At 36.7% G+C, this 15459-nt stretch overlaps 1 protein-coding gene across 2 annotated transcripts in view; it reads left to right on the top strand.

The window, feature by feature from the left end:
* gtf2h4 (general transcription factor IIH, polypeptide 4) overlaps positions 1-15459 on the top strand; it is a 72473-nt gene that overhangs the window by 40712 nt on the left and 16302 nt on the right. For both annotated transcript variants that reach the window (XM_061966772.2, XM_061966771.2), the window contains exons 7-8: positions 5305-5373; positions 5489-5572. In XM_061966772.2, coding sequence (XP_061822756.1) covers positions 5305-5373; positions 5489-5572 — 153 coding nt within the window. The remainder of the gene's footprint in view (positions 1-5304; positions 5374-5488; positions 5573-15459) is intronic.

Below are 15459 nucleotides of genomic sequence, written 5' to 3'. Positions count from 1 at the left end.
TGAAAGCATGGAATTCTTTAAACAAAGACTTAAAAAGCTGCAAGAATATCTTTGAATTTAAAAGGAGTTACAAAAAGAAACAACTGGAATTATATCAAACTGATTTTTGATTTTGATTGGAACGTGTCATTTTGAAAATGCTTAAACGAAAATTAAAAGTATGATGGAGTTCGGGTGTTGGTGGAGGGAACAGTTATAAAGTAATCTAAATAATTTGTGTTAAAAAGGTGGCAGATAAATTTAAGAATATTATTCTTCCATCTGCTCCTTTCTGATCATGGAAATGTATAAGAAACAAAAAAACAATGAAAGTGTCAACTGTATATGGCTTGTATATGTATTTTCATGAAAGGAATAAAAAGAAATGATGATGATGTATTTTGCATTTTTACTTCCATGTAATAATAGTCTCTAATTTGTAGATATCTAAACAGATCGCTGTTATGTAATCCAAATGTGTCCTTCAGTGTTTGAAAACTCTGCAATTCCTTTTTTTCAATGACAGTACTTAATGCTTTAATACCTTCCCTTGTCCACTGTTTAAATGTGACATCTCCTTCTTCTGGCTTGAATTGGGTGTCAAAGGCTATCCATCGGAGCACTTTCTGGTCTTACCTTCAATCACAGTGTTTAATAAATGTAAACCACAATTCTAATATGCTAGACGTTATTGTGCTCACGTTGTCTTTGAAAACTGAGGGAATTTAATTTTCGCATCGGAGTGATTGAATCTGAAAACCTGGAAAATGTGTTTTGAGTTCCTTCCATCTTGCTGCATAGTTATCATTATTCCAACAAAAGAGGTATCGGAACTGAGCTGTTAAAAATATTCCTTCAAACTTGGGAGAGATATTCCCCCTTTGTTTTTGGGTAATTTGAGTGTTGATAATCTCACCGTAGGTTTCTTGCCACCCTAGACAAACCTGAATATAAGTTTATCCCAGGCTGTAAACTGACTCTGGGGGACTTCCACTGGTAGGGCTTCAAATAGGTACAACAACCTTGGTAATATATTCATTTTAATAGCATTAATTATATTGATAAAATCTAATGGGTAGTTAAACCATCGTTCAATATCGTCTTTAAAGTTTTGGATTGCAGGAATATACAATTTGCCTTGTATAACTCACTTTGTTTTTTTTACTACGTTCACTCCCAAATACCTTATTGATGTCATGTCCCATCTCAAATCAAATCTTTGTTTGGTTTCTTCTGAAGGAACATAATTAAGTGTCAATAATTGTGAACTTGTAATATTTAAGGCAGTGTTGTTGAGCTTTGGAAATGATTGCGCACAACCGTGACGTCATCAGAGAAGTACAAGTTTCCGTTTGTGCCGTGTACACGCATACGCTGAGCGAAGAGATTTGGCACTTTTCCCCTTGACCAGCGTTTGTAAAAGTCTGCGTTTTAGGGACAAAGTATGTGTTTGCATGAGGACAAGAGGCCTAAACACAGAGATAAGTATGCGTTTATTAAGTGTCCGTTTTTGTGTGGACATGGTCCAAATTTGTGACAGTATAATCGCTGAAATTTTGCCGCCATCTTGTGGACATTGTGAGTTGACATCAATAATGTCCAATCCCTCTCACCCAATGCACAACACTGTGGAGGCGGTGAGTAGCTCATTCAGCATTAGACTGTTAGATCCACAGTGCAAGAAGGAGCGCTATCGCAGGTCCTTTCTACCCACAGCCATTCGACTTTACAACGTACTTCCGTGATAACTGATGGGTTTTTTTTCGTGGTGTGCAATACGGATGTTAGTGTTTTTTGTTGTGTTTTATCTTCTATATATACATATTAGTGAGCAATATGTAGTATTTATTAATATTTTTTTGTTTTTCTTTATGCTTTACATCTGTTACTGTATGTAAAAACCTGCATTGCAACAACGCAATTTCCTATTGTGTGATGAATAAAAGTATACATCCTATCCTATCCTATCCTATCCTAGTAATTCAGGTTAATGACCATGAAGTCCACTTTAACTTTACACATTTTTATATATGACCCAATCCAAACAACCTTTCCCACTCATGGTGCAAATAAACTAACATAAAAAGTCAACACACATGCTCACTAGGGCTGTAACGGTATCAAAACCTCACGGTACGATATAATCACAGTATTAAAGCCACGGTACGATATTATTGTGGTATGTGTCTAAAAAAAAAAAAAAAAAATGTGACTGTGTAAAATAAAGTGTCAGGAATGTTTAGGATAACACACTTACTGAAATTGAACACAAATATAATACTAAAATGTTGTAATCATATTTATTACTACAAACAGGTATTTTAAGTGCAAATAATTGTGCAGGAACATCCACTGTTTCAAGAAAATATGAAAAAAAAAACTTACAGTTTGAGTGTCTTCAAAGTGACAATGTAGACATCCAGTGTAAAACAATAATGTTCACTTTAGTGTCTTTTAACTTTTACTCTATGAGAAGCAGTGTCTTCCACAGTGGACATTTTTGTATCAGTTTGGAAAATGCTATTTTTCTGAAAAGTTAACTGACGTTTATTAATGTAAATACCTCACAAACTGATGTTTACAGTTACAGTATGTTGATTATTAATTATACATCCATTATGTTAATACAATATGTATATACATATGTGTGTGTGTGTGTGTGTGTGTGTATATATATATATATACATATATATATATATATATATATATATATATATATATATATATATATATATATATATACATATATATGTATATACAGTATATATATATGTATATGTATATATATCAGTGACGTGCGGTGAGGTTGATGGCCGGTGAGGCACTGATTTCATCACAGTCAGATTTACAAACATATGAACCCTAAAGAGTGTCTTATTCACCATTTGATTGGCAGCAGTTAACGGGTTATGTTTAAAAGCTCATACCAGCATTCTTCCCTGCTTGGCACTCAGCATCAAGGGTTGGAATTGGGGGTTAAATCACCAAAAATGATTCCCAGGCGCGGTGCCGCTGCTGCCCACTGCTCCCCTCACCTCCCAGGGGGTGAACAAGGGGATGGGTCAAATGCAGAGGACACATTTCATTACACCTAGTGTGTGTGTGACAATCATTGGTACTTTAACTTAACTTTAACTTTACACATACAAACTGTAGCACACAAAAAAGCACATTTAATAAAAAAAACGTTATTATGGTCTTACCTTTACTTATAAAGGAAGTCCATGCGCCGCTGTTGTGCTGGATTAATACACCCCCGCCGTAGAATGCACCCCCTGATGGGAGTGTTATATCAACTAAAGCCCTCACTTAAACTTTCCACGTGCAAGATTGAATCTATTTAAAAAAGTGTAACCGAGAGTTTATAAATGTCGCCTATACTGTATGAAACTACAAAATAACAAACACGGAGGCTCCAGTTTACACGAGAACCACTTTATTTAACTTCTTTCAAAAACCTCCGCTCCACTCCAACGTGTCATCACTTCCGCTCTTAGCGCCTTCAAAATAAGAGCTCAAGGCATATACTGTATAACAGCGCATAACAGGAACTTAACATCACAAAGAGGAAAGCCCATAAAAATAGGTTACAAAAGTTATTTAATAAGAAGCCAAAAAGTGCAAAAACAATAATGTTCGTGTTGGAGGAGTTGTGAATTAGGTACACCTGCAGTCTGAAGGTGTACCTAATGTTGTGACCCTGCAGTCATTCACAACTCCTCCAACACGAACATTATTGTTTTTGCACTTTTTGGCTTCTTATGAAATAACTTTTTTAAATAGATTCAATCTTGCACGTGGAAAGTTTAAGTGTGGGCTTTAGTTGATACAACACTCCCGTCAGGGGGTGCATTCTACGGCGGGGGTGCAGGAGGCGGGATTACTGCGAGCCTCACACAGTGCGTCTTTTGCAGCCGTTTTATGATCGCTCAGCACAAGAAATACGTTACACACATACAGTTGTTGACAAAATACACGGTACATTATATACCTCAGCTAACTAAACTATGGAAATGTATAATATAGTTCATATAGCAATACGATCTCACTGCACAGCAGGCCAGCAGTTAGCCGAGTCCGCAATCCATGGTGAGGCACAACGCAGTGACGTGCCTCAACTGGCTGCTGTTCACCGCACCGTCTCTTCAAATGTGAAAATTTAGCGATTTTGAATAAAAACAATCTAAAACTGGTGAAGTTAAATGGAAAATAACTTTATAGTATAATCACTGGATACATATAACAATTTAAATTTTTTTTTTTTCTTTTTACATTTTTTTTCTTTCCATGATGGCACGTGAGGCCCCGCCTCACCTGCCTCCATTGACTGCACGTCACTGATATATATATATATATATATATATATATATATATATATATATATATATATATATATATATATATATATATATATATACATACATATATACTGTATATATATATATGTATATATATATATATATATATATATATATATGTTTATATATATATATATATATATATATATATATATATATATGTTTATGTATATATATATATATATATGTGTATATATGTATATATATATGTATATATATATATATGTTTATAAATATATGTTTATGTATATATATATATGTATATGTGTATATATGTATATATATATGTATATATATATATGTTTATATATATATATATATGTTTATGTATATATATATATATATGTATATGTGTATATATGTATATATATATATATGTATATATATATATATGTTTATATATATATGTTTATGTATATATATATATATGTATATGTGTATATATGTATATATATATGTATATATATATATATGTGTATATATATTTATATGTACATATATATGTATATATATATACATGCACATATATATATATATATATATATATATATATATATTTGTACATATATATGTATATATATATATACATGCACATATATATATATATATATATATATATACATGTACATATATATGTACATATATATGTATATATGTACATATATATGTGTATTTATGTACATATATATGTATATATGTACATATATACATATATATGTTTGCTGGTTACGTAAAATATTGACCTTCACATATTTAAACATTAATACAGGCTTTGGGTTAATGTGATGGGTTTTCTGAAAAAAACTGCCTATTTTTGGAGGGAATGAGCACTAATGGGCATGCCAATGCATGCCAACTGTGTGCTGTGGCTCCCATGATAATACAGCGCCTTGAATAAAACTGTTTTATAGAGAGTGTAATACAAACATACTTAAATATATGATTTGTGTATTGTTTTTTGTTGCAGTTCAGAAAGATGGACCTGGTGGAGATATTGTCATTTTTGTTTCAACTCAGCTTCTCTACATTGGGCAGAGTAAGTACATTATAATTTACCTTTCATCTTTTTGTGTGTTTGCAAAAATATATTTAGCCTTTTGTCTGGGTTTGCTTTTTTGTTGTTCTTGTGGATGTGTTTTTGTTGGCCTCAGGATTACTCAGTGGAGGGTATGAGTGAGTCATTACTCACATTTCTGCAGCACCTTCGGGAATTTGGACTGGTCTTCCAAAGAAAGGTGAGCACTGAGAGGGACAGGAAAGATTTGCTAACGCACACTTTTTGTAGTATTTTTTTTAGATGAGAAGGGACATAATGGTCCTCATAGGAAAGCTATATTTCTGCTGAAGCAAAACAGTGTCAACGTATATCATGTTTTCCTGCATCACTTCTCGAATATAAAGTCACTTGTTCGGACAAACTGTGAAAAAAGTTCAACCTCTGTATATGGATCCTCTAAGCATCATTGCTCTGACTGTCGTCGAGGCTTCCAGCACGCCCACAACGTAGCAAATACTTTATCACATCCTGTGTAATTCCTGCCAGCTAGAAATTGGCTTTTATGTGCAAAAATCAATGGTGTAGGTTGTTCTGCCAAGATGGCGCTGACATCAGCCGTGTCGTTAGGGCCACAAGTCCATGTTGTTCCCTCTGTTGTCATTGGAGATAATAATAATACATTTTATTTACCGTATTAAGCGCCTTTTTGGGCACTCAAGGACACTGTACAAAATCAAAACAATAAAATCAGATTGGATAAAAACAACAATAATAGCAACAACAAAGATAGAGAAAAAAAGATGATTACAATGAATAAGCAGATCACACACGTTAAAGGCTCACCATTGTGGAGATGTGTTATTGATGAGATAGGAGTCGAAGATAACGAACCCTTCAAAGTGATTGCTGTCACGGAAACATGGATTGACGATAAAAAAGGAATAGATTTTGATCTGGAAGGATATGAACTAAACTACATCAACAGAATCAACAAAAATGGAGGAGGAGTAGCTGTGTACGTGATGAAGAACCTGAACTACAAAGTGGTAAAAAACATGTCATTTGCTATAGATAATATCTTAGAATGTATAACAATTGAAATATGTCAGGAAAAAAGCAAAAACATATTCATCAGTTGTATATATAGATCACCTAAGTCAAGTATAGAAACATTTGAAGGATGGATCAAGGCTACTTACATGGACAATGGGCAAAGAATAATTTTCTTATGTGGTGACTTTAATATTGACTTATTGAACCCTAACAAGCAAAAGTCTATTGATGACTTCATTGATACAATGTACAGCATCAGTTTATATCCTAAAATCACAAAGCCAAGCAGAATTACAGGACACTGTGCCACGCTTATTGATAATATTTTTACCAATGATTTTGATAATAACACTACAAGTGGTCTACTTATAACCGATGTTAGTGATCATCTGCCAGTTTTTATAATATATGATGGAAACTACAAGAAGAACATGGAAGACAAAAGGACATTTCGAAGACTGTGCACAGAGAAGAGGATGATTGCTTTCAAAATTGAGCTACAAAAGCAAGATTGGGACAATGTGTACAATGAAAACGAGGTTGATGAAGCATATGAACATTTCTTAAACAAGTTCATAATACTTTATGACAAACATTGTCCATGGATACAACTCAGTAATAAGCAGAGAAAGAATAATCAACCATGGATGACAAAAGGATTAAAAAATGCTTGTAAGAAGAAGAATACACTATATAGGAAATTTATAGCACAAAGAACTACAGAGGCAGAAATTAAGTACAAAAAGTATAAAAACAAGTTAACATACATATTACGATTATGTAGAAAATAATATTACAGTGAATTATTGGACAGGAACAAAACTAATATGAGAGCAACATGGGGCATCCTCAATAGCATTATTAAAAATGGCACTAAGAGGGACTACCCTCAATACTTCTTAGACGGAAATAAAAAAAATGACAACATAAAGGAAGTAGTTGAAAACTTCAATAATTATTTTGTGAATATTGGACCAAAATTGGAAGAAAGGATTCCAGACCCAGTTTCAATTGAGGACTATAATGATACCATAGAGCGAAATCCCAACTCCATGTTCCTCAGTAATGTGACACAGGAGGAAATAGTTACAATCGTGAAAAAATGTAAATCTAAGACTTCAACTGATTGTAACGAAATTGATATGGAAACGATAAAAAAGGTTTTTGAAGAGATCTCAGGACCATTAATGTATATTAGTAACCTATCATTTCAAACAGGTAAATTTCCAAACAAAATGAAAATAGCTAATGTTGCACCAATTTACAAGACTGGCGACAAACATCAATTTACAAACTATAGACCTGTTTCCTTACTTCCACAATTTTCTAAAATCATTGAAAAACTGTTCAATAACAGATTAGAGAGTTTCATAAATAAAAATAGAATACTCGAAGAAAATCAATATGGATACAGAGCTAATGTTTCAACTTCGATGGCTTTAATTGAAATTACAGAAGAAATTACCGATGCTATAGATAATAAAAAATGTGCGGCAGCAGTTTTTATGGATCTAACTAAAGCATTTGACACAATTAATCACAATATTTTAATCAAAAAACTAGAACGATATGGCATCAGAGGGTTAGTCTTAAACTGGATAAGAAGTTATCTAATGAACAGGAAACAATACGTGAAGCTAGGCAAACACACCTCTACAACGCTAAATATATCCTGTGGTGTACCTCAGGGATCAATACTAGGACCTAAATTATTCAATCTATATATAAATGACATTGTAAAGTTACAAAAGATTTAAAGTTAGTATTATTCGCGGATGATACAACAGCGTTTTGTTCAGGAGAGAACACACAGAAGATACTACAAATAATAACAGAAGAAATTAACAAATTAAAAAGATGGTTTGACAAAAACAGACTATCGTTGAGTCTCAGTAAAACTAAAATAATGCTATTTGGTAACAGTAGAAGAGAAAGTCAAACACAAATACAAATAGACGGAATAGAAATTGAAAGAGTAAATGAAACCAAATTTCTAGGTATAATGATTGATGATAAATTGAACTGGAAATCTCACGTAAAAAATATACAACATAAAGTAGCAAGAAACACGTCAATAATGAATAAAGCAAAACATGTTCTAGACAAAAAATCACTTCATATTCTCTACTGCTCACTAGTGTTACCATATCTGAGTTACTGTGTAGAAATATGGGGAAATAATTACAAAAGTACACTTCATTCATTAACGGTGTTACAAAAAAGATCAGTTAGAATAATACATAATGTTGGATATAGAGAACACACAAATCCTTTATTTATTGAATCAAAGATACTGAAATTCTACGACATAGTGAATTTGCAAACAGCTAAAATTATACACAAAGCAAACTATAACCTGCTACCCAAGAATATACAACAATTCTTCTCAAAAAAAGAGGAGAAATATAATCTTAGAGAGAAATGTAATTTAAAACATTTGCATGCATGTACAACACTTAAGACCTTCAGTATATCTGTATGTGGAATTAAATTATGGAATGGATTAAGCAAAGCAATCAAACAATGTACTAATATGATCCACTTCAAGAAACTCTTCAAACTTAAAGTGTTTACAAAGTACAAAGAAGAACCATGATAAACATTCTGAATTTTTTTAACTCATCCATTCTCTCATTCTTTCACTCACAAAATAATCTTACTTATCTCAACATATGAAATGTAATTTACTTCACCAATTATTATTTATTTACTTATTTTTATTGTGATTACTTATGGAGTTTATTGTGAATAAATTGAGAACAGGAAGTGAACAAAAGTTTTAGCAACTGTTATAAAAGAAAAGGGGTAGGATTAAATAAGCTCTGCTTCTTCCTACTCCTTTTCGAACATGTTGAAAAGAGAAACTGGAGATTGTGATGTATCATGTTGTATGCTTGCATGTTCGAAATAAACTCAAACTCAAACTCAAAGTGCATCAACAGTTTTACGCTCCACTTGACTTGAAAAACAGGCATGTAAAAACAAACTCTATCAGCATGTAAACGGAAGTCGCCCTTGGTGAATCTATTGTGATCACCATAACATAATAATATAAAAGCCAAACACTGTACTCTACTGCAACATTTGAAGCATGATGTGGCGAAGGGTTTCTAAACTTTATCCAGCGAATACCGCATATAAAAAAAAATCCGTAATTTCTGCTCTATACAGCGCACTGATATTTATGACGAACCCACCAAATTTGAGAAGAAAAATGTATTTTTAACATACATTAGCTGCACCGGACTAAAAGCCTCAGTACATACTGGTAGGAAAGATTTTTTAAATGTTTATTTACTTTCCTTAATTGATCGCAACTGGGCTGCTTAGTTTGTCTTGGAAGACGTTTCGCCGCTCATCCGATGAGGCTTCATCAAATCATGCTCATAGACTTAGATTGGTCAGATCTAGTCCAGCAGTTGATGCCGAAACCCCAAATATTTATACTACAAAAAACAAGAGGGTGTGCCTTGGCAAGGATGTTTTCGCTCTATCGTAGTGAGTAAAAACACTGTTTTAATGCTAACGAGCAATCCTAACTGTTAAAGCCAACGACAGTTGTTGAAGTGTAAATTTCCCTCGTTAACTTTGAGGTATTGTGTGGCAGAATGATTGCTGTGGACTGACTTCGACCAGTCCAAAATAGTCGGAATCCCCCTCGGAAGCATTCCATTTAGTTGTAAACAAATGGCACAAATGGCATTCTGGTCATCTTCTGTGACCAGACTGCTTCTAACTCCTGTTATTTGTTGGAGGCTAAATTGCAGAGTCTTTTAGGAATTGTTGAAAGGACTGTTTCATATGTGGGAGACAGGTAGTGTTACAGACCACTTCCTCTATTCAGGGATGGTTTTTCAACCTTGACATAGATGGCTTCCCTCACTCCTCTTTTGTACCATTCGTCCTCCCTGTCCAGAATCTGTCCATTTTTGTTCTCAAAGGAGTGCCGTTTCTCCCTGATGTGCAAGTAGACAGCTGAGTCCGTCTATGCTGTGCCATATGTTAGCTTATTGGTTGTTTTGTTTCCCCAATATATGACTCATCATTACACTGGATAGCATACACCAAATTGTTTTTGTGGGTGTAGGGTGTCTTTAGGATGCACCAGTCTCTTTCCTAGGGTGTTACCTGGTTTGAAATGTACTAGGACAGGGGTGGGCAATTAATTTTTACCGGGGGCCGCATGAGCAACCTGAGTACTGCTGGAGGGCCACCCCGACAATATTTCAATTAAATTTTGCTCAAATTATTTTTGATATACCGTAAGATAAACAATAATAATAATAATAATAATAATTTCATTTAACCTAACTTATCTTTATACAAAAGTAGATGGCTTTTGATGGTTTTATTTTTAACACTTTCTTACACAACACTTACTGATGTATAATACAATGCAAAAATGTCAATTTCTGTCACTTTATCCTGCATCCTCTTTGTTGTGAACGTAGCACGCCTGTTAGGTGATTGGCAAAGAAGGAGGAAGCGTTGCTGTTGCGTAAATGAGGAGTGAGGATGGACGTGCGTGTGGAAGGAACAAGATAAGTTGAGCTGTGTTAGTATAGGTTGCTCAATAAAAGTTTAAAAAGAGCGTCAGACTTGGTGTGCACTTCTTCTGGACGCTACAATTGGTGTCAGTGGGATGAAATGCCTCCCAGTTCGCCTTGCCATCAAACCTGGGAGTCTTCATTGAGGGCGGAATTCCCCCATGCCAAGCAGCGTGCGCTGCACCTGTCGACGCTGCCTCTCTCCTTCCTCCCTCTCTCTCTCTGTTTGCAGCGAGCTCCTCACGTCCGGGATTCACACAGACATCTGCAGTCGCTGCCGGCACCTTAAGTCCCCACTCAATGTGCTTCGCCTCCCGTTCAATCTTGACAAAGTCGCCAGGAAACATCGTGGCACGTACCTCCCGATGACGTAGCATGCTTAGCACACAAGCAGCGCAGTATGCTCACACAAGCAGCGGCAGTATGCGCAAAGTTTTACTTCTGACACCAATTGTAGCGTCCAGAAGAAGCGCACACCAAGTCTGACGCTCTTTTTAAACTTTTATTGAGCAATCTATACTAACACAGCTCAACTTATCTCGTTCCTTCCACACGCACGTCTATCCTCACTCCTCATTTCCGCAACTCAAGAACACAACATCAACTTCAGCAGGTCGTTACACTATATTCTTTAAACACAGCAACCTGTGTACCACAAATTAAGCACACAGCTTTACCTTTAATTTCTGTAAAGAAATACTTGGCAGTCCATGTCTTGTTGAAAACACGACATTCGTCATCAACTTTTCTTTTTTTAGCGTCTCGGGGATAACCGGGCATCACTTGTCGCTGTGCACCTTCACTCACAGGTTACACTCGGACATACGCCCATAAATAACACTTTTCAAATTAAAAGCAGCACAGTTGTATTGCAAGCACGACATAAAGGTTTTTTTAAATTTATTTTGTCATTTGTGATTGCCGCTGTTCACATTCACTCACAATCGCGCACTAGCATACGTCCACACGGAAGTAATACAAATAACGCTTTTCAAAACAAAAGCAGCACCGTTGTATTGCACACTCGACATAGATACTTTTTTAAATTTATTTTGTAATTTATGATTGGCCTCACGCGGGCCGGACAGGGACGCACAAAGGGCCGGATGTGGCCCGCGGGCCTCAGAATGCCCAGGTCTGTACTAGGATGTTGTGTTGGTTAAAAATTCTTCTGAGATTCTCAGATAGACCTGATACATATGGAATGACAACATTTTTGCGTCTGTCACCTTTTTCCTCCTCATCCACTCTGTTCTTGTTATTCCTGGATGCACTCTTCACAAACAACCAGCTGGGGTTACCACAGGCCTGCGCATTTTTAACCAACACAATTTCCCAGTACATTTCAAACCAGACAACACCCTGAGACAGAGACTGGTGCATCCTAAAGACCGGACACCCCACACCCACAAAAACAATCTGGTGTATACTATCCAGTGTAATGATGAATGAGTCATATATTGGGGGGAAAAAACAACCACTAAGCCAACCTATGTTAAAGTTAAGTTAAATGGTAAATGGTAAATGGGTCGTACTTGTATAGCGCTTTTCTACCTTTTTTAAGGAACTCAAAGCGCTTTGACACTATTTTATTTTTAAAGTACCAATGATTGTCACACACACACGAGGTGTGGTGAAATTTGTCCTCTGCATTTGGCCCATCCCCTTGTTCACCGCACGGGAATCATTTTTGGTGATTTAACTCCCAATTCTAACCCTTGATGCTGAGTGCCAAGTAGGGAGGTAATGGGTCCCATTTTTATAGTATTTGGTATGACTCGGCCGGGGTTTTAACTCACAATCTACCGATCTCAGGGCGGACACTAACCACTAGGCCACTGAGTAGGTCACAGCATGGCACAGCATAGACGGACGGGCAAACTCTTCAGGCCAAGACTCAGCTGTCTACTTGCACCTTAGGGAGAAACAGCACTCCTTTGAGAACAAAAGTGGACAGATTCTGCACAGAGAGGATGGATGGTACGAAAGACGAGTGAGGGAAGCCATCTATGTCAAGGTTTAAAAACCATCCCTGAACAGAGGAGGTGGTCTGTGACACTACCTGTCTCCCACATACAACATCGTCCTTTCAACCATTCCTAATGGACTCTGCAATTTAGCCTCCAACAAATAACAGGAGTTAGAAGCTGTCTGGTCACAGAAGGTGACTAGAATGCCATTTACTGAATGTAATGCTTACACGGGGAGTCCGACTATTTTGGACTGGTCATAGTCGATCCACAGCGATCGTTCTGCCACACAATACTTCAACGCTAACGAGCAGAATTTACACTTCAATGTGGAGACAATGTAACTGTATAAATTCAAATCATAGTCATAATTTTTGGAGCTGTACAAAGCTAAAATCATATTGGGAAAAAGTACACTCAGTTTTTTGTAAAGTGCTGGAATATGAAATTCCAATGATGTGTATCACTATGTACTGTATATGGGACACAGTGTCAGTTGTACGGACAGAAGATCGTTATTTGGTTAAGGTACTTTTAACAGCCTGTAGGAAAGCCATCACACGATCCTGGTACAAAGATGAAAAACTATGGCTGGACATTATCAAAGAAATATGGACAATGGAGAAAATGACTCATATACAAACCCCGTTTCCATATGAGTTGGGAAATTGTGTTGATGTAAATATAAACGGAATACATCCATCCATTCATCCATTTTCTACCGCTTATTCCCTTCGGGGTCGCGTGGGGCGCTGGAGCCTATCTCAGCTACAATCGGGCGGAAGGCGGGGTACACCCTGGACAAGTCGCCACCTCATCATAGGGCCAACACAGATAGACAGACAACATTCACATTCACACACTAGGGCCAATTTTAGTGTTGCCAATCAACCTATCCCCAGGTGCATGTCTTTGGAGGTGGGAGGAAGCCGGAGTACCCAGAGGGAACCCACGCAGTCACGGGGAGAACATGCAAACTCCACCCAGAAAGATCCTGAGCCCGGGATTGAACCCAGGACTACTCAGGACCTTCGTATTGTGAGGCAGATGCACTAACCCGTCTGCCACCGTGCTGCCGTTTCTATATGAGTTGGGAAATTGTGTTAAATGTAAATATAAACGGAATACAATAATTTGCAAATCATTTTCAACCCATATTCAGTTGAATATGCTACAAAGACAACATATTTGATGTTCAAACTGATAAACATTTTTTTTTTTTTGCAAATAATCATTAACTTTAGAATTTGATGCCAGCAACACGTGACAAAGAAGTTAGGAAAGGTGGCAATAAATACTGATAAAGTTGAGGAATGCTCATCAAACACTTATTTGGAACATCCCACAGGTGAACAGGCAAATTGGGAACAGGTGGGTGCCATGATTGGGTATAAAAGTAGATTCCATGAAATGCTCAGTCATTCACAAACAAGGATGGGGTGAGGGTCACCACTTTGTCAACAAATGCGTGAGCAAATTGTTGAACTGTTTAAGAAAAACCTTTCTCAACCAACTATTGCAAGGAATTTAGGGATTTCACCATCTACGATCCGTAATATCATCAAAGGGTTCAGAGAATCTGGAGAAATCACTGCACGTAAGCAGCTAAGCTCGTGACCTTCGATCCCTCAGGCTGCACTGCATCAACAAGCGACATCAGTGTGTAAAGGATATCACCACATGGGCTCAGGAACACTTCAGAAACCCACTGTCAGTAACTACAGTTGGTCGCTACATCCGTAAGTGCAAGTTAAAACTCTCCTATGCAAGGCGAAAACCGTTTATCAACAACACCCAGAAACGCCGTCGGCTTCGCTGGGCCTGAGCTCATCTAAGATGGACTGATACAAAATTGAAAAGTGTTCTGTGGTCTGACGAGTCCACATTTCAAATTGTTTTTGGAAACTGTGGACGTCGTGTCCTCCGGACCAAAGAGGAAAAGAACCACCCGGATTGTTATAGGCGCAAAGTTGAAAAGCCAGCATCTGTGATGGTATGGGGGTGTATTAGTGCCCAAGACATGGGTAACTTACACATCTGTGAAGGCGCCATTAATGCTGAAAGGTACATACAGGTTTTGGAGCAACATATGTTGCCATCCAAGCAACGTTACCACGGAGGCCCCTGCTTATTTCAGCAAGACAATGCCAAGCCACGTGTTACATCAACGTGGCTTCATAATAAAAGAGTGCGGGTACTAGACTGGCCTGCCTGTAGTCCAGACCTGTCTGCCATTGAAAATGTGTGGCGTATTATGAAGCCTAAAATACCACAACGGAGACCCCCGGACTGTTGAACAACTTAAGCTGTACATCAAGCAAGAATGGGAAAGAATTCCCCCTGAGAAGCTTAAAAAATGTGTCTCCTCAGTTCCCAAACGTTTACTGAGTGTTGTTAAAAGGAAAGGCCAAGTAACACAGTGGTGAACATGCCCTTTCCCAACTACTTTGGCACGTGTCGCAGCCATGAAATTCTAAGTTAATAATTATTTGCAAAAAAAAATAAAGTTTATGAGTTTGAACATCAAATACCTTGTCTTTGTAGTGCATTCAATT

This window comes from Nerophis lumbriciformis, linkage group LG11 (genome assembly GCF_033978685.3).
Source record: "Nerophis lumbriciformis linkage group LG11, RoL_Nlum_v2.1, whole genome shotgun sequence".
Lineage (NCBI taxonomy): Eukaryota > Metazoa > Chordata > Actinopteri > Syngnathiformes > Syngnathidae > Nerophis > Nerophis lumbriciformis.
This window is presented reverse-complemented; position numbering and strand designations above follow the sequence as displayed.